Source organism: Orycteropus afer, unplaced genomic scaffold (assembly GCF_000298275.1).
Source record: "Orycteropus afer afer isolate SDZICR_OR568_19922 unplaced genomic scaffold, OryAfe1.0 scaffold00141, whole genome shotgun sequence".
Lineage (NCBI taxonomy): Eukaryota > Metazoa > Chordata > Mammalia > Tubulidentata > Orycteropodidae > Orycteropus > Orycteropus afer.
The window spans coordinates 5,903,778-5,924,024 of record NW_006921728.1 but is presented as its reverse complement, the minus strand read 5'-3'; the positions used below and the strand labels follow the sequence as shown (position 1 = coordinate 5,924,024).

The 20,247-nt window shown below is 41.4% G+C and overlaps 1 protein-coding gene across 1 annotated transcript in view; it reads right to left on the bottom strand.

The window, feature by feature from the left end:
• The window catches only part of MOCOS (molybdenum cofactor sulfurase), a 96,848-nt gene that overhangs the window by 11,854 nt on the left and 64,747 nt on the right, over window positions 1–20,247 (bottom strand). Inside the window, exons 10-14 of the mRNA XM_007945677.1 lie at window positions 16,454–16,532; window positions 13,013–13,137; window positions 9,178–9,283; window positions 8,662–8,800; window positions 1,615–1,719 (exon numbers count right to left, since the gene is read on the bottom strand). Of these exons, the coding sequence (XP_007943868.1) occupies window positions 1,615–1,719; window positions 8,662–8,800; window positions 9,178–9,283; window positions 13,013–13,137; window positions 16,454–16,532 (554 nt within the window). The remainder of the gene's footprint in view (window positions 1–1,614; window positions 1,720–8,661; window positions 8,801–9,177; window positions 9,284–13,012; window positions 13,138–16,453; window positions 16,533–20,247) is intronic.

Genomic DNA, 20,247 nt, shown 5'->3' with positions numbered 1-20,247 from the left:
GCCCATTTCTACTCTTTTTCCTGACGTAAAGCCATTTTATGAAGATAATGGCAAAACTAGGCACTGTCCCTGTGAACACATGATCTAAGTTAAATTCTCCAGAATAAAGATAGAAGGTCCAAAGTGAAGTATGATGTAAATCTTCTTGAGAACTCTCTCTCAAATCCTTCAGTTCTACCACACTTGTTCTTCATTCTTTGTCATTCATCTGATGATTTTAAATAACAGCAAGGCAGTATGTTGATTGCCAAAAGATACAAATATGAATAAAACAATACTTAGCTATGCTAAATTTCCTTCCAGTTCCTTTTCTATGCATATTTGTATATCGCTATAATCATACCCTAAAAATATTTTGGTACCCTGCTTTGTCATTTAACATTCCATTGTCATTTCCATATCCATAGTAACGGTCTTCATCATGTTGTTTGAATGTGTGTAACAGTCCATGGAGTACACACACCATGATTTACCAAAGTCTTCCCCTATTGTTGCTTAAAATTTGTTTTGTTGTGTTAAATAATGCTACAGTGAGCTTTCTTGGTACTTACAGTACCAAGGATTACTTTCTCAGGCTAGAGTTCTAGACACAAAACATGAAGTCAGACACAATAGTGGCCCTGACTCACAGAAAACTAAAAACCAAACCCACTGCCATCTAATTGATTCTGAGTCATGACAACCCTGTATGTGTCGAGTGTGCACCCATAGGGTTTTCAAACCTTTTAGAGGCAGGTTTTCAGGCCTTCTTCCAAGGCACCTATGGGTGGTTCCAACCACCAACTTTTTGGTTAGTAGTTGAGCACTTAACTGTCTGTACCACCCAGGGACTCATAGATAAAAGGTGAAATGTGGTTCCATCCACATTGCCTGTACTGTGCTGTGAAGCTGGTATTCCATCTTAGCAGGGCTTGCCTCCATTTCTAATGTCTTCTACAACTATTTCCTCTGTTATATACATCTGTGACAAGAATACCTCTCGACATGCTCTCAGGTTTCCCTTTTGGCTCCAAAGATTTTGTGTTTCTAATTGATAGGCTTCCTCACCGTGTTGTGATAAAGAGGTTCTTTAAAGGAATCAGCATCACCAAGACCCCAATTTGAGAAAATAAACTTCTGTTCTTTGAAGCCACCCACTAGTGGTAATTTTTGTTGCGGCAGCACCAGCTAACTAATACGCTTGGTTTTTGGGAATTCTTTGCAAACAAAAAGCCCTCACAGAAAGTATGAGCCTGAAAATAAATCTCCCTAAAACATCACCATTTTAAAGTTCAGCTTTTATAATCTGGAATCCCCAACAACAACACTGAGGCATTTTAACTCTTAAGAACATGATTTACAGCCTTAGTTTAATGAAATTTACTTAATCTTTCTATGTATGCACTCTATTCACCATAAGACATTTTGTTCTTCGTGAGATTATATGGTGAAGAAAAAAAATGACTGAGACAATGGCACTACTTGACTTATTTACATATTTATGTTCCATATTTCTTCAAAAAGATCTGGAAGTATAAATATATACATATATATACATAAAAAAATCACTCAGCACTATTATGACACAGATGATCAGGGCCTTAAGATGGGGCTGTATTTTGAAATCATGCTTACCTTTCTCTTTCGACTCTCAGAAAGCTTCTGGAAAACATCTTGATTTCTTTGCCCAGTTTGCTGATCAATGCAAATCATCTGGCATCTATGACAAGGTCCCAAAACCTGGGAGGTGAGAAGGAAAAAGACAGTGCTATCATGAAAGCGACAACCCCTGCACTTTGCAGGGGAGAATCTGGTCCAGGAGTGACAGGTGGTTGTGGGAGGCCATCGTCAGCTGATTGCAGACTTGCACAGAAATGCCCAATACTGTACCCCAACTCTGAGGAGCCATAAAGTGGCACCTGGTCACGGTGCCTGCTGGGGAAACATCCACATCTGTTTGTCAGCAGATTGCCTGCCACTGAAGGGCTTTCTAAAGAAGAGAGGTTGTGAATCTCACATGATTACCAGGGAATGTTAGGGATCTAAGGAAAAAAGAACTGGAGAAGGACCACATGGGAGATGATAAACAGTTAACACCCAGTGCTAAGCTATGGCAAGAAAGTCATCAGAAAGAACCTCAGTGTGCACCGAACTATACACTTAAAATGGCATATTTCACGTGATAGATAATTTACCGTATACACAGAAAAACAAACAGAAGAGAACCTTTGGATGTTCACATCCTTTGAGTCACAGTTTCACTTCTAGGAAGTTAACCTAAGTAAAGTATGAGCAGACAAACACAGATTCACACACAAGGCTATTCATCACATTACTTTGTGTGTGTATGTGTGTGCAAATGCTTTACATATCCATTAATGAAATATTTTAATAGGTATATATTTACATGGTTTAAAAAAGACGATAAAACATAAAAAGTATTCAATGAGAAAAATCTCAATCCCATTCCTGTCCACAACTGCTCCATTTGCTTCCACACTATAACCAATCACTTTTCTTGCTTTGTGTGTTCTCCTAGAATTTCTTTACTCAAATATAAACAGATATGAATAGCTATTCCCCACACCACAAAAAATAATAACAAGAAAACAAGTCATATACTCTGTCCCTCATTATACCTTTTCTATGCTTAATAGTGTATATTTTATCTTTTCTCATAAGGAGTTCATAATTCTTTTTTTCCTTGTCAACTTCATTGAGGAATACTTTATGTAGAGTGGACTACCTCTGATTTAAATGTATAATTTGATGAGTTTCGACAACTGCATACCACAGTTAAGATACAGCATGTTTCTCATGAATTTCTGTTTCCATCACATGACTTTTAAGAGAGAAAATTTGTTACCATACTAAAGCTCACACAGTAGAGAAGAATGGTGAAGCAAACCATACTACATCTATATGCTGTATATCATGCTGGTATCACAATCTATGAAGGTATTTGTTATGGAGAAACTTTTATTATTATTATTATTATTATTATTATTATATTATTATATTTTACTATAAGGAGTGTACAGGCACTCTAGTAGCATAGTGCCTAAGGCACTTGACTGCTAACCAGAAGGCTGGCGGTTCAAACCCACCAGCCACTCCTTGGAAGGAAGATAGGGCAATCTACTTCCATAGTGATACTGCCTTGGAAACCCAAGGAGGAGTCGCTATGAGTCGGGTCTGACTCGATGGCACATAACAACAACAACATAAGCAGTGTGGTAGTTCAGGTTGTGTGTCAACTTGGCTGGGCCTGGTGGAGTGGCTGGGCAGCTGGATGTAGTATTGCCCACAGCGAGACCGGTACTCAACTCCATGGTGGAATCTACTATGAGCAGCTGAGTAGCTGCCTTAGGGACTGTGGTCTGCTTCCTGTATATAAGGAGAAGCCTTGGGGAATGGTCTTGAGCTTATGGCATGCTTGGACTCTGCATGTAGCCATATCGTTGTTCAGCAGCTTGCTATGCTCTGCAGACCTTGGGACTTACAATGGACTTAAATTAATGGCCTGTCGTGTGATTTGGTAACATTGGGACTGTGCCTTTTTACTTGTCAACTTTGGGCTTGGCAGCCTCAGCAGCCAGCAGCTAAGTGAAGAAAAGCCTCAAGCTCCAGCGGGCCAGGAGAAGGAGGCAGAGCTGAAGTCCAAGGTTGAGGGGCTTTCACCCAGCCCCTAGAGGCTGGCTCTTTGAACTTGGACTTAAAGCCTCCAAATTGTAAGAGAATAAACTCCTGTTTGTTAATGCCATCCCATTTGTGGTATATTCTTGTCAGAGTGGCACTAGGTAGCCAGAACAAGCAGGAAACAAAATAATGGATGTGTTCTTATAGATGTGTGTGTATGTGTATATACATACATACATATACACACACACACAATACATAAAACACAGTAGAGAGCTTCTTAATAGGGTCACATCACATGACAAAACTTCTATGGGTAGTGTGCCATGAATCAGTTTTATGATGAGAAAACTCCCCAACAATGTTAATATTAAAAAAGAAATTCTACAGCTCAACAGAGACAAGATGCTTCTTTTATTGTACACATAAAAGGTGCAAATTGATTTTCTTATAACCACATGCTCCTCTGCTTACTACAGGCAAACACAAATGTGTGCTGAAATTAGAAACACTCAACTGAGGCCTACATGTTTTGCCTGTTCCTATCACTCCCATTCTGGGTGTGGGTATTAACTCAGTGGAAATAAAACCTTACCATGGTACCAAAGTCAAGATTCCTGGGCAACACAGCCAGCCATCAGCATGCTTTTGAGAAGCTTGGCCCAGTGTTCTCGCCTGGGACCTTCAGCAGATCTGTGACCACTTGAGGCCTCATTTCCTCATCCAGCACCTTAACTGGAATATTGAGGATTCCAGATACTACTTTTGGAGTGCCAAGCCCAGGTCTGACCCTCAACAGTGCTCAAAAATGGAAAATGTATTATTATAAATGAAGGTCCCTGTGGTAGTCAAGGTTATGTGTCATCTTGGCTGGGCCTGCTTTTGAGTGGCTACGCAGCTGGTGGTAGTTGTTCCCCATGATCAAACTGGCAATCAATTTCATGGTGGAATCTGCCATGAGCAGCTGAGTAGCTGCTTTAGGGATGTGGTCTGCTTCCAGAACATGAGGAGCAGCTTTGGGAATGGTCTGCAGCTCTTTGGCTTGAATCCTGCACACAGCCTAGTAGTCATCCAGCAGCCTGCCATGTTGTCTGCCGATACTGGGACTCTTAACGGACTTGAATCAGTGGCCCACCGTGTGGTTTGGTAATATTGGGACTGTGCCTTTTTACTTGTTGACCTTAGGTTTGTCAGCCTCAGCAACCAGCTGCCTGAGTGAAGAAAGCCTCCAGCTTCACTGGGCCAGGAGCAAGAGGCAGAGCTGGAGCCCACAGTCAAGGGGATTTTACCCAGCCCCTAGAACTTGGCACTTTGAACTCGGACTTCTAGCCTCCGAACTATAAGAGAATAAACTCCTGTTTGTTCAAGCCATCCCATCTGTGGCATCTTCTATTAGAGCAGCACGAAGTAACCAAGACAAATTCCTGAGACGGAATGAGTCTCCTGCCAGAAGAGGACACTGTGCCCTCAAGGAGAAGGTGTGCCCCTCAATGTACAAAACCCTCTTACCTTGCTCTGCCTGAAAATGACTGACTCCCAGAGCCAGGCTTCCTCTGACTCTGCTGAACTATGTCCTGCAGTAGGGGATGCTTGGAACACAGCAGCACCCACAAGCCCCGGGCCCAGGCTCCTGCTGCCACTGACAGACAGCACCTTAAGTAAAAATTCTATCACCTTGGTGAAAAGGCCCTCTTAAAACAGTTTGTCAAACTGGAGGAGGGACATTTTCCAGATACTTTTTTTCAAATAGCAATAAGAAAATAATTTTCTTAAAACACTCTAATTTTTAAGTTTTTTTTTTTCCTGGTACCCTTATCAGCTGGTATTTGTAAAACTTGTCTATTAGCATTAGTTGTTGTGTTGTTTGTTGGGTGCCATCAAATCCATTCCAACTTTTCTTTATGGAAGCAGATCTTTCTCCCATGGAGCCCTGGGTGGGTTCGAACTACCAACATTTCAGTTAGCACCTGAGTACTTAACCTTTGTGCCACCAGGGCTCCTTTTTATTAGCCTATATGATCAATGAAAAATAACTTGAACAATATTGAAGCTTGAAGAATTTAGAGAATGCACCCAGCAGGACTCCCCTCCCCATCCACAGAGGCAATGCTGCTAGTGGCTGCAGATCAGCCCAGGCTAGGCAGGGAGCTGCGCACAAATGTGCACATGCCATGCACACGTGCACACGTGCAAACACTCACAGAGGCAACTCTGGTATCTTTCTAATTACGCCACAATTTAAAAAAAAAAAACCTCACTGCCATCAAGTCAATTCCAACTCATAGCGACCTACGCTATCTTTACTGAAGTAGATTGCCCCATATTTCTTCTGTGGATTAGCTGGTGGTTTGGAACTACTGACCTTCTGATTAGCAGACAAATGCCTTAGGCACTGCACAACCAATAACTAATGGATTTCCTTCCACATCAGTACATGAAGACCTACCTTGCTCTTATGTTTTGAGATTTTCACGATGGACTGGTCTTTCTGAGGGCATTTAGAATTCCACTTTGAAGTCATATAAGTAGTTCCTTTTGTTGTTGTGCCGAGAGTCGATTCCAGCTTACAGTGACCCCATGTGACTGGGTAGAACTGCCCCACAGGGTTTCTTAGAGTACAGTCTTTAAAGGAGTACATCACCAGGTCTTTCCTCCCGTGGAGCGGCTGGTGGGTTTCAACCGCTGACCTTTCATTAGCAGCCAAGCACTTAAGAATTGCACCACCAGTGACCTTAAATCATTTCTAATACTTTTTCTATCAAGGTCTTAACTCACATAATTCTCTTTCCTATTTGAAATTGTTTTCTTAAAATCAGTCTCCCAAAGTGAGATTCTAAGCCTAACAGACATAAAAGATTTTATGGCTTGATTATACCAAATGAAAAACTGCTTTCCAAAAGAGATGTGCTACTTTCATTGTAACTGCTTCAGCTTGGAATATTATCATCAAAAATAGTTTTTTAAGCATTTACTTTTTGAAAGGCAAAGCATTAACTATATCCTATACTTTTTAATACCTGCGCAGGAGTACATTATATGGATATAGCATAGTTTATTTAACCAATCTCCCTATTATAAACTTTTAAGGTGCACCCTAACTTTTCATAATTACAAAAATTCCATAACAAGTAATCTTGTAATCTATCTTGCACACTAGTATGAGTACTTTTATGGAATAGAGTTCTACAAGTGAAATCCTGGGCCAAAGGGCATACATGTTGTAACTTCTATTAATTGCTGTTTAAACAGTGACCTAAAGAAAGCAAACCCACGCTAAGAAGTCATCTCAGAATGGGTCCTGAAATGGTCCTTTTGTATTTATGTCCCCACGTACCCGGAGAGGCACAGGTGCTACTGTTGCCAGGTGAGTTTCTAATAATGACCCCAGTCTACTTCTAGATCTTTCTCTTTCATTCCTTCCCTCTTTCTTCCTTTTCTCTCCCTTCTGTCTGTCTATCTACCCAACAGTACTTTGTGCCAACAGGATATGTAAGTGCAGGTGTTTCTAACACAGTAAAGCTAACATGGCAGAGAGAGTAAAGAAAAAGAAGAGTAAATCAGGACAGATGGATGGGGGAGAATGGCAGGAGAGCTGGTACCAGAGGGAGAAGTTTGTGGAAAGAAATTTAGGAGAGAGGAGAAATTTAATTTCAAGAAGGCAGCAGCTGTCAGGATATAAGGAAGTCTGGGAGGGTTAAATAGATAAATAAGATCTTTGGTACATTTTTTGGGGCTTTGCAGTTTATCTACTACCATCACCACCATCCTACCCCCTACCTCCTGCCCAACCATGTAAATTCTTCACTAAAGATTTAAATTACTGTTTACTGATTTTCTGGACGTTAAAGTGGTATTCATTCAAAGTGCAGAGCCTGGACATAAAATAGCCCTATTATACTTAATTTATAGCACTGGCTAACAACACTACTACTATTAAAATAATTTTACTGCCCACTTGAGAATTGGGCACATTCCCTGCAGATGACTTGTCTTTCTGTCCGGTCATTCCCTCAACAATTAGTTACTGAGCACTGACTTGGCCAGGACTGTTCTAGCAGTCCTGTGAGGTAGCAGTGAACAAAACAGACATGGTCACCACTCTGAAGGAATAAGCAGGTAACCCTGCAAAGTGTGACTGTGTGGTGGGTCAGGCACAATCTTTCCAAGGAGGTGACTTCTGAGCTGAGACCCAGGAGTAGCTACAGGGATAGCACATCAGGCAGAACACTCTGCAAGGGCAAGGTGCAAGGTGCTGGCCATGCTTAAGGAGTAGAGGGAAGGTGAATATGACAAAGTCAGGGAGGGGAGGGGTGCTGAGCTCAGAGAGGTTGACAAGGGTTTTGAAAACCCACTGCCCTCCAGTCAATTCTGACTCATAGGGACTGATAGTCACTCATAGAGTAGAACTGACCCTATGGTGTTTCCAAGGCTGTGATCTTTACAGAAGCAGACTACCACATCTATTTCCCATGGAGCAGATGGTAGGTTCAAACCGCCAACCTTTTGGTTAGCAGCCAAGTGCTTAGCCACTGCACCACCAGGGCTCCTTCCTAGGCTGCATGAGGAAGACAGATCTAAGCCTAAGACTCTCTTCTCTGAGAAAGGCCTGGGGAGTGAGAACATCTGGTGGCTTTGCCACTGGCTGTAAGCTCCCAGCCAGCAAGGCCAGAGCCAGAGCATGAGAAGGCTTCTGGGTCCTTCTCCAAGTGCTCCAGGCTACAAGAAAGTTAAGAATATTTGGGAAGATGGATTTCTTATAGACACAAGTGCTCTAAGAAAACAGAGATTAAGCATAGATATGATGGCCAGGTAGAGGGAGCAATGAGCCCTTCCATCATCTGTGCACGGCATGGTGACTATAGATAGATCATCCTAAGGGACATTCCAGAATGCTGACATCAGATACCCTCCTGCAGTGACCATGTGGTGGTTAAAAGTTGTGGCAGGGAAAGGATTCCTGCCTGCCACCACCCAGGTGAGGGATTCAGGTCAATTGTCATTGACAACCCTTGGGGAAGGATAGCAGAATGTATTGGAGCTTACCTGGAAATGCAAGGAATCAATTGAAATCTCATCCCATTTCTCTTCTTCAAAAGCCCCTGTTCCACTGATAACAATATTGGCACGGAAACGTGAGATGAGATCACTCAGTGCGAATAATTCTTCCTTTCCATTCTCATCACTGTTTAAGACATACCCAAAACGGAAAGAAGTGGAGGAGACAATTGCTTGCTCCATTGTAATAATTCAACCTGTCTATTCTGTGATGTCTGCTTTCATCAGCACTACTCTGGCCTGAGGCCTGAATGATCTGGACAAGCTTTTACCACACAGGTAAGGTCAAGGGACACAAATCTGTTAAACAGACATTGAAAGCCACCCTGTGTAGTACGGTTAAGGCTCCAGGGCCAAGACCACAGGAAGCAGTGCAAAGTGTGATTAGATCTTAGCTGAAGAGATGAAGGATTTGGGAAACCAGGTGAACAGGTAAGTACCGGCTCTTATTCCCAGGGGCAAGTGGTTATACTTGTCTGCTATTCCAGAGGTAAGAGATCTTACCTAACATTTAATTGCTGCCGAAGTTCCAAAACACTTGATCTGTTGAGTAGCAGATATTGGGCTTCATTCACCAAAGAAAGGGTAGCTGTTGTTTCAGGAGAGTGACCTAAAAACAATGGGGCATTTAAAAGAAGGGTTGCTTTCTTAGAATAGAAATGAATCTTGCTTCCATTGACATGCATTTTTAAAAGGTAGAGACTAATTCTGCAAGGGAAGAAATGCTGCCCTGGCAATAATAATAATAATAGAAGTTCTAAAACTCATAAATGGAAAGGAAAATGAGTTCCTAGAAAACTGTTTAAAAAGTAGCGGGGGGGGGGGTTGTCCTTCCTCAAAACAAGGCAGTAAGAGTGGCCTTGATGAGGGAAACAGAAAAAGAGGACCTTCTGAATCTAATCAGTGAAGAGCTACTCATCCTTGGGCAAGTGTGAAATAATTAACTCTAGAAAAAAATAATACAAGTTTTAAAACAACTGAAAGGAAACAGACAAAACTATTGAAAGAAAATATCAAGATCCAGTTAGAACTGTGGTAGAACTGTGGGCAGTCTGTCTCAGCTTCCTTCTCCCTTTAGATGGGCACCCCTTTACTAGTTTAACCACCAGTAACAAAAAAAAAAAAAAACAGTTGCATTAAGTCAGTTCTGACTTCCGGCAACCCCATAAGCTACAGAGATGGCCTGTGTTCCCCAGTCTTCATGGATGTGACCATTTGGAAGCAGATCACCAGGCCTTTCTTCCAAAGTGTCCCTGGGTGGATCTGAACTCCCAACACTTTTGGTTAGTAGCAGAGTGCTAAACTGTTTGCACCACCCAGGCGACTCCTGTCATTATGCAAGAGGTTGATTTAAAAAAAAGGATGGGTTGGGCAGGGCATACCAGGCTGTCTTCAAACCCAGTCTGTGGGCCTCAGAGTACCTGAGAATGGAAACTTGTAAGAGAACTGTTTTCCAGATCCTCCACTTTCTTTCTTGCTAAAATTGTTCTGCCAGAGAACGGAGGTTCCATTCCAGCCACATCCATAAAAGGCCCTTCTCCCACTCCACAGAGGAAAGACTCTCCTACAACAGACTGCCTCTGGAAGATAAACACTTCCAGAATAGAAAACAAAAGCCCCATTCAAACTCTGAACTCAGTGCTGAGAAATAAAAGTCCCTGAAGTTTAAATGATGCCCCTATAGGTCAGACAGAGTCCAATTCTTTGCAACACCCAATTAAGTCGTCAAGTGACAGATGATTAAAGCCATTTTCATGTTAGATCCCTGTGCTTTGGTCACATGCCTCATAAGAAAGTTTCCAGTGACTGGTGAGTGAACCAAACTCCTCCATCCCCAGATCTTTATTTACACAAATAAGGTCTCTCCAAAGAAAACTAGTATTGAACACCAGGTATTTTGGCCCAAAGCAACAGTCATTCATGGACATGGGAACTAAGGGGAAGCTACCCATCTCATTAAAAGATTTATTTTTTTAACAATATTTCACTTCATGTGTAGTAATTATTGATAACAGAATTTGTTGCTTTGATCAATTATTAATAAAAATAATAATGCAGAAAAAAATTCCTAACATTTAGACCCTTATCATTACAGTTTTAAATGTTTACACATTTCAATTGAGAGACACATTTTTGGTTCACAGATGAATGACAGAGTGATCAAAAGATTTTCATTTTATTTTGCTAATAAAATACATAACACTAAGATCAAATTTTGACCAGGAAGTAGAGTAGAAATATAAGTTCAAAGAAAAAAGGAAAGAAAGAAAATTTCTGACTGTAATGAGACAGCTCGTATATGTATGTGTATGTGGTGTGTGTATAAACACACACATATTTTTTAATGAACACTCATGGGAATCAAATTGCTATGGTACTGAGATTCTACTATGTTTAATATAGTATTGTACAAGTTTCTATTTTAAATATCAATATTTATAAGCTTTTAAAGACCACATCATTTGCAATGATTTAAACTATCTTAAAAATTAAGATGACAACATAAAAATGTAAGTAGGGACTGCAGCTTTAAAATATTATAAGGGTACTAAAGCCCAGCTCCCACTGTCAACCACTCGGGGGGGATTTATGTAGGAGATCCTGGATGGAGTAGGAGAACAATGTGGAACAAAACTCAAAATAATTTAAAAAAAAAAAAAAAGAAAGAAAAAAAAAAAAAAAAAGGACCAGGTTTGCTGGTCTGACAGAGCCTGATGGAACCACTGAGGCTATGGCCCTAGCTGCCCTTCAGGTCTGGAACTGAACTCACTCCTGTGCCTTCCAGCCAAACAAAAGACAGGCATATAAACTGAACCTTTACATTAGGTAGATATACTCCCTGAAGAGATCAGTCATGGGAGAAGAGAAAGGCTGTGTATGCACAGGAAGAAAGCTCGGGGGATAGGAGTGCATGGGAAGGAAGGACACAGGGAAGAGGTAGCTATGGGAAGGATATAGGAGGGGAGCTGTTGCATTGTGGGAAATTGTAGTCAACGTCATGAGATGAAGTGTATGTGAACTGCTGTATGGAAAATGAATTTGCTCTGTAAACTTTCACCCAAATCACAACAATTAAAAAAAAAAAAAAATGATAAGGGTACTAAAGCAGAACTGTTTGAAGACCAGTGGCCTAGACCATCAGAGATCTCTCCACTATGACCAGAATCTTGGGGCACAAATGTTCACAAGTGACATATGTTCTTCTTATCTCTGTGACCACTACCTGGGGCTCCACAATGGTTAAACACACTGCTGCTGGTGGAAAGGTTGGGGGTTTGAACCCACCCAGCAGCTCAATGGAAGAAAGACCTGGTGATCTGCTCCCACATAGATCACAGCCTAGAAAACCCTATGGGGGAGGTCTACTCTGTCGCATGGGGTTGCTATGAGTAGCAATCGATTCAACAGCACCTGACAACAACAACGGTCTGTGTATGGTCAAAATGCCATTCAGATTGACAGGTCAGAGTCTCTGGGAGCTGGCCACTGGGCCAGGTCATTCTGGCACAGACAACAATGCAGCAATGATCCATTCATTCGTTCATCTAATAATTATTGAGCAACTACTATGTGCCAGGTGCTGCTCTAAGCACTGAACAAAAACAAAAATTCTTCTCATGGAACCTTTTTACTAGTAGAAGGAAGACAGAACATAAACCAAATAAATGAATAAAATATATGGTCTATAGGGTATGAAAAGTGCCACGGAGAAAATTAAACCAGGGAAGGGAACTGGGAGTTCAGGTAGAGACTACAGTTCTAAAGAGACGATTTTTAAGCGGACAGCTGAAAATGACTTTTCTGGGAGTATGTTACTGGGAACTTTCAAAGTACTTTCTTCTCTACTGTTTTATTTCAGCCTAGCAATGGTTTATGATAGGAAAAACTGTCAAAACTTTTAAAAGTCTAACTGGTTGAAGTCTAAAGAAATTGTGGCACTGTGGGGTTCAAGGACTTGCCAAGGTCTCGCAACTATTTGATCCTAGAGCCAAGACTGGAAACTCCTGTTTCCAGTTCTGATCTGAGGACATAGCAACCAACTGGTCTTCTCATTTAATAACCCTGAACTTCTAAACATGCAGGACTGATGCTAAGGTTTGAGTGGAGCAAGGCAGCTGGCTCAAAGCCTTCCCTGCCACCTTAAGGTTACAATGACTGCCACGCCAAGTCCTGCTGATCTTGGAGCTACTGTAGCCGCTTTCTGCCAAAGGCTGACTAGCCTGTTCTGCTTGCTGTAAGTGAGCAAGTTTCTCTGTGAATCCATTTCATGAGCTGCTTTTGATGTATTCAAGGGTAACCCCAGGTTCCTGCCCCTAAGAACCAACTCAAAATGTGATACCTTTTCTATGTTTCTTCTTTGCGTTTCTTTGGAAGCCTGAACTTTGTCTGATCAAATGACACTGACGGCCAAAAAACACTGACAACCATCTAGAAATTTCTTCTCCACAGTCATAAGTATTTACCCTGGCAAAAAAAAAAAAAAAATCAGGGGAGGTTGGAGGGGAAAATATTAGTATTTCTTTAAACAATAATCTAAACTGTAAAAAAGTTAGATAGAAATTAAAATTGCACTATGCCAGACCCCCCGGAGAGGTGTGCCAAAGTGACAGGTGTGGTTAGGAAGTCACAGGTAGATTTACAAGGCATGAGAAGACATACAGGCTAGGGCTTATGTGAAAGCTTCAGGTCAGATAAAAGCTGTAGAAGGAAGCCTGGTGGAACAACAGTTAAGCATTCAGCTGCTAACCGAAAGGGTGGTGGTTTGAATCCACTCAGTGGCTCAGAGGGAGAAAGACTTGGCCATCTGTTCTTAGAAACATTACAGCCTAGAAAATGCTATGCAGTTTTACTCTGTCACATAGGGTCACTTTGAGTTGAAAACAATTCAATGATAATATAATAACAAAACATCTTCAGAAGTTCTTCTTGTTTATATTATCACCTCTGAGAACCACAAAGCTTGGAATTTGAGACCTTAAGGACCAGTCTCTTTTTCTGCTTTAAGAAGCCCTAAAACACAGACACATATCCTGGTTTTTCACTCTGATGTAATATTTTCTTTCACTGCCAGGCCATATGGGCTAACATTTTGGTTTATTACAGTGAAACCTGTGACAGCCAGAACTTGATGGGACTGCCTTGTTTTTCCCTGTCCCACGTTTTCCTCCTTTGATAGAATGCAATCTTGTTGTTGTTGTTGTTAGGTGCTGTCAAGTCCTTTCCAACTCATAGCGACCCCATGCACAGCAGAATGAAACACTGCCCGATCCCGCACCAGCTCCATGATCCCTGCTATACTTAAGCCCATCATTACAGCCACCGTGTCAATCCACCTCATTGAAGGCCTTCCCCTCTTTCGTTGACCCTCCACCGTACCAAGCATGACATCCTTCTCCAGGGAATGGTCCCTTCTGACAACGTGACCAAAGTAGGTGAGATGAAGTCTGGCCATTCTCGCTTCCAAGGAGCATCTTGGGTGCACTTCCTCCAGGACATATCTGTTAGTTCTTTTAACAGTCCATGGTACATTCAGCATTCTTTGCCAGCACCACAACTCAAAAGCATCAACTCTTCTTTGGTCTTCCTTATTCACTGTCCAGCTCTCACATGCATACGAGGCAATTAGAACTATCATGGCTTGTGTCAGGCGCACCTTAGTCCTCAAGGAGACATCCTTGCTCCTCAGCACTTGAAACAGTTCCTTCGCGGTTGACCTTCCCATTGCTACACGTTGTCTAATGTCCTGACTGCTGGTTCCATTGGCATCGATTGTAGAACCAAACAACATGAATTCTTTGACAACCTCAATCTTTTCTCCATTTATTGTGATGCTGCTCATTGGTCCAATTGTGAGGATTTTTGTTTTCTTTATATTGAGACGTAATCCATACTGCAGACTGTACTCTTCAACCTTCATCAGTAAGTGCCTCAAGTCATCCTCACTTTCAGCAAGCAAAGTTGTATTGTCTGCGTATCTCAGGTTGTTAATGATTCTTCCTCCAATCCTGATGCCACATTTTTCTTCATATAGTCCATCTTCTCGGATTATTTGCTCAGCATATAGATTGAATAAGTGTGGAGAAAGGATACAACACTGACGCACTCCCTTCTTGATTTTAAACCATGTAGTGTCCCCTTGTTCTGTTCAAATGACAGCCTTCTGGTCAAGGTATAGGTTCCTCATGAGTACAATCAAGTGTTTGGGAATTCCCATTCTTCTCAATGTTATCCATAATTTGTCATGAGCCACACAATCAAATGCCTTTGCATAGTCAATAAAACACAAGTAAACATCTTTCTGGTATTCTTTGCCTTGAGCCAAGATCCATCTGACAACAGCTGTGATATCCCTTGTTCCATGTCCTCTTCTGAATCCAGCTTGCACCTCTGGAAGTTCTCTGTCAATATACTGCTGCAACAGTTTTTTAATTATCTTCAGTAAGATCTTACTTCCATGCGATATTAATGATATTGTTCTATAATTTCCACATTCTGTGGGATCACCTTTCCTTGGAATGGGTACAAATATGGATCTCTTCCAGTCAGTTGGCCAGGTAGCTGTCTTCCAAATCTCTTGGCATAACCGAGTGAGTGCCTCCAATGGGCCATCTGTTTGTTAAAATAGCTCAATGGGTATTCCGTCAATTCCTGGAGACTTGTTCTTCACCAATTCTTTCATTGCAATCTTACCATCTTACCATTTTTCAATTGCTTGTTTAATGGAAAAGATTTGCTCTTTTCCTCTCTGACAGATTTCTGCCTTACACAATTCTCTTTCACAAGTTTTACTGTACATTCAATCCTACTTTCTACATTTCCTAAAATTTAGCAGGTGATTTATCATCAATAACTCAGAGTAGGTAATAATCTACAACTATATGGAATATAACTTATCAGTTAGCACCTGAAAGTTACACTGTCAAAACCAGAGAGACATCTTGATACCCCCATCACCCTCACTCTCAGCCTTCACATCCAATCCATCAGCTAGTTAAGGTGATTCTACTTCCAGAATGTATATCCCACTGCCTGGTTTTCTCTCTGATCCTGGTCTAAGCCTCCATCTTGTCTCATCTGTGCTACAAACACAGGTGCTTAGCTGCCCTTTCTACTTGCACTACTTACAACTACTCTAGACACATCAGCCAGTTTTTTAAACTTTAAGCAGGTATCTTTCCTCACCACCTCTACTGCAACCACCTCAATCAAGCCACCATCATGCCTCCACTAGACTGCGGCAGTGGTCTCCGAACCCCATCCTCCTGCACCACACTCTGCACCCAGCGCTGTTCCAGGCTCTACAGTGAGCAACACAGATAAAGCCTTACTCTCCTGGAGTTGGCCGTCTAGTGGGAGGGACTGAAAATCAACAAACATAAAGTAATGAATCAGGATACAGTAAGCATAAAGGAGAAGAATACAGCAGAGCAAGCAGATAGGGAGGAGCTCTTGACTGTGGGTGGTCAAGTGGCCCCTCTGAGAAGGGAGCTTTTGAACAGAGACCTGGTGGTGAGGGAGTGAGCCTTATAGTTATAAGTAGGGGAAACACCATCCAGGCAGAGGGAACAGTGAGTGCAAAGACCTGAGGTGGGAGTGTGCTTGGTGAGTTTAAAGAATACCAAGGAGCTAATGTAGTGAGAGTAGAGTGAACAAGAGGGAAGAGTGAGGAGACTGGACTGAGGGTGTAGCAGAGGACAGACCATACAGGGCACTGCTCTCCCTCCCCTCTGAGTCGCCCCTGCAGATGGATCTGAGATTTTCACCTACTTCAGAATCTTACCTGTCGGCACAGACTTTGCTTTGGCAAATCTGAGTTTGTTCAATGTTTTCCTCAAGAGGCACCTCCATAGGCTCCATTCCTAATGAACAAAAGTTAGAGACAAATTTGTCATCATGCAAAAAAGAACAACTTTGTAAATAAAAGTCCATTGTGTTGAATTTGGTTGAATCAAGTAAGTGGCTGAATCTTGGAAATCTTTTCTAATACAGAGATTCTCTTCCTCATCATCAGTACCACCAACAGCATGTGCATCGAGCAGCTTTCTCCTGGAAGATCCTGCGTTGTGGCAGTCACAGTCACAGTCCCTGGGACACTCTGTAAATTCTTTTGAAAGATTTCTCTACACACTGAGGTCACTGTTCTATAAGCTACCCTAAATTCTTTAGAAACAGACAAACAGATATGATGGACCATTCTAGAAAGCTATCAGCACAGAGTGTCAATTTTCAGAAGCCCCTGTCAGTCAACAGCAAATTGGATTCCTTCATCAAACATCACTATTGCTTAAAAAAAAAAGAAAGAAAGAAATTACATTGTCAGTGAAATTGAGAAGCATTCTTTGTATGTGTGCATGTGTGTGTGTGTGTGTCATTTACAACAATAGTTTTAATAAAGAATTATGAACTTAACATTACCCAGCTAAAATGATATTCAGTCTTTAAATAAAAGTAAAATATGAGTAAGAAACTAAAGGGGTAAAAAAGTCTTTGGTAAAAGCTGGACCTGCTGAGACCCTCAGCCATCCTGCATCCTCCATGAATCATTACAAATATATGGGAAGGCATAAAGCTGAAACACTTGAGTAGAATTTCTGAGAACTCTCATCTGTAGAACCAGAAGCAGGACCCACCTGTGCATAGCCCTGTGTTCGCCAGCTCCCTCAGCATTGCCTCTAGCCACATGACCTAGCCTGTCACTCAGGCAAGCACACGTCATGCGCACCTGCATCCCTATTCCTGGCTCTGCTTCATCACACACAGCACAGCCCGGCAAACTACATCCACACCTACCCATGAGCTTCAGATCATTCCTGCTAACCAGACCATTGCCCACCACCTCAAGGGTGACAGAGAAACAACAATTTGCATAACAGGTATTTCATGAGCCCTATTTCCAACTTGTCCACATCTTACACATGAACAGCCAGCCCTACTCTCCTGTCCCTGTGTGGGGATGACTAGAAGAGCTTTCTTATCCAGAACGCTGCAGAAGTTTGAAGAAGGAATATGCTGGGCTGAGTAACTGTAGATGCTCCTATGTCAAAAAAGTATTTATGGAAGAATGATGCAATGCCAGGTATGTACCGACAGGAGACAGCAGCAATATGAGCTTGGAACATCAGCTATGAGGAAGTAATCACAGCAGTGGAGGCAGCATGTGGACAAATCTAAATACAAATGCTCCCCTAGGAGCCAGTGGGGAGACCTGTGCTCTGCTTCTTTTAACTCTTATCCAAGACTTCAGATAAATCACTCAGGATCTTTGGCCCTCAGTTACCTTACAAAGATCATTGCAGGTATCTTGTTAAGGCACACAAAATCTGAGTTACTATGTGGGCATAATCCAAGAGGCCCATAATAAAGAACCTGCGGATAGAATTCATTATGTACTAAGCCTGTGCTAGGCTCAGAAACACAGAGAAATAAAAGAACACGACCTCTGGAGTCAGGATGCTTCAAATCTTTGGGAAGAATAATTCTCACACATCAAACCATTATAATAGCTTGTAGCATTGCCTATTATTTAGAGCCAAATGTTTACCTGTGGTATATTGCCAAAGGATCCCTTACTCCACCCACAACACTGGAAGCCCCTATATGTGAGTGGAAGATCTAGTCCATGTGGGGAACAACATGCTATCTCATAAAGTGCTGACAATTTGGAATGAAAGGTGTTTGGCTTTTATTTTACTTCTCTCTCCCAATCCTTACATTCTGGGATAAACCCTACTTAGTTATGACATATTACTTTTCTAACTGTTTCAGAGAATAGAAAAAGGTAATCTATTCAACTCATGTTAATATCCTAGATGCCTGACCTTGACCAGGAAGAGTACAATCAGAAGATTATAGATCAGCTTCACTAATAAAAATAGATTAAAAAATTAAAATAAAAAAGTGAATCTGCCCAGTAATGTATTAAAAAAATCATTGCCAGGTAATTTTTTTTCACAAGTGTGCAAGTTTACTTCAGTACCAGACAATCTACTAATGTAATACACCACACTAATAGATCATAGAAGAAAAAAAATCTGATAATCAACAGACATAGAAAAAGCATTTGATAATAACTGAATATTAGCAATGATAAAACTTTAGTAAAATAAGAATTAAAAAGTTCTTTAGCCTGGTAAAGCAAATCTATCAAAATCTACAATAAACATCATTCTTATTGTTGAAATTTTAGAAGCATTCCATTAGTTCAGTAATAAAGAAGTGTCTCCCATCACTGCTATCATTCAATACCATTCAAAAAAGCCTAGCCAATGTAGGAAGATGGATGGATGGTGCCTGAACAATTTCTCTCAGAAAGATCAGCACAAGGCAGGTCCCTATGAGGTGGCTGTTAAAGATGTCCCAAATGTCCAAACTACCATGCCACTCCATCATTTCAGACATTAACTCTTCCTCCTCTCTCAGTAATCTCCCCCATCTTAAGGTTCTGTATTTCACTGTAATGCCTCACAGAACTCACAGACACACAAGGGATCATCTCACATACTGGTGGTGGAGGCTGGCAGGCTGGCAAGTCCCAAGTCTGCAAGTAGGTCTGGAGGATCCTCCCAATTTTCAGAGTGTGATGAACCTCAATCAGCAGATGAGATGACAACTGCTGTCTCAAATCCAGGGGTGAGATAATGATGAGCCAAAATGCAGAATTGGAGCAAGAGGGAGAACGAACCTTCCCAGAAGATTCCTGTATATACCCTCAAGGAAGCTAAGGGTGGTGATTTGAGTTATACCTTCCAGCAACGTGGGACTAAAGATGTATACCACCTATGTTACTCCAACAGAAATAACCCAAGTGGATGACTTTAACAATCAGCAGCTACTCATTTGCTCACAGCAAATCCCAACACAGAGCTGACTTCCAGTCATTATAGAGAATGACTACGACCAGCTGCCCAGCCAAGTTGACACCCGACCTGAACTACCATACCACTCCAAACAGGAATGGATAACAGGATTTACAATACATCACAGAATGGAGGACAATGCCTAGAAGGGCCACATCAAGCAATTCACTGCAGAGGGATAGACAGAGAGATAGATGAAATAAAAATTAGAGACACTGATATAAAACTATCCTTATTAGAAGATAATATAACTATTTAAATAGAACTTGCACAAAAATCTTCAATCCAACTAATAAAACAGAAATTCAAAAAGCTACTGGATAAAACGTCAATATAGAAAAAGCAATAATGTTCCTATACAGCATTAATAGCCAATTGAAATATTTAATAGAAAAAAGATACTATACAAAATACTCAAATTAGAAGGGGATCCAGAAAGATGGCAGACTAGGCAGAAAGACTGCACAGACCCTCTTCAACAAAGAAAAGGGAAACCAATTAACTCAGACACAGAAGATAATCCTGGACCCCTGAGCCTTGAAGGGGAGGATATAGAAGTGGACTAAACCCCAACTAGCAAAAGAATTTGCGTGAAAATACCAAAAAAGGAGACATACGGAGCTGCGGTCTGGCAGTGATCCTGAGCAATCCTGATGGAACAGACAGCCTGGAGATTCCCGAGTGCTGGTAGGACCTAAGAATTAACCTAGAAATCACC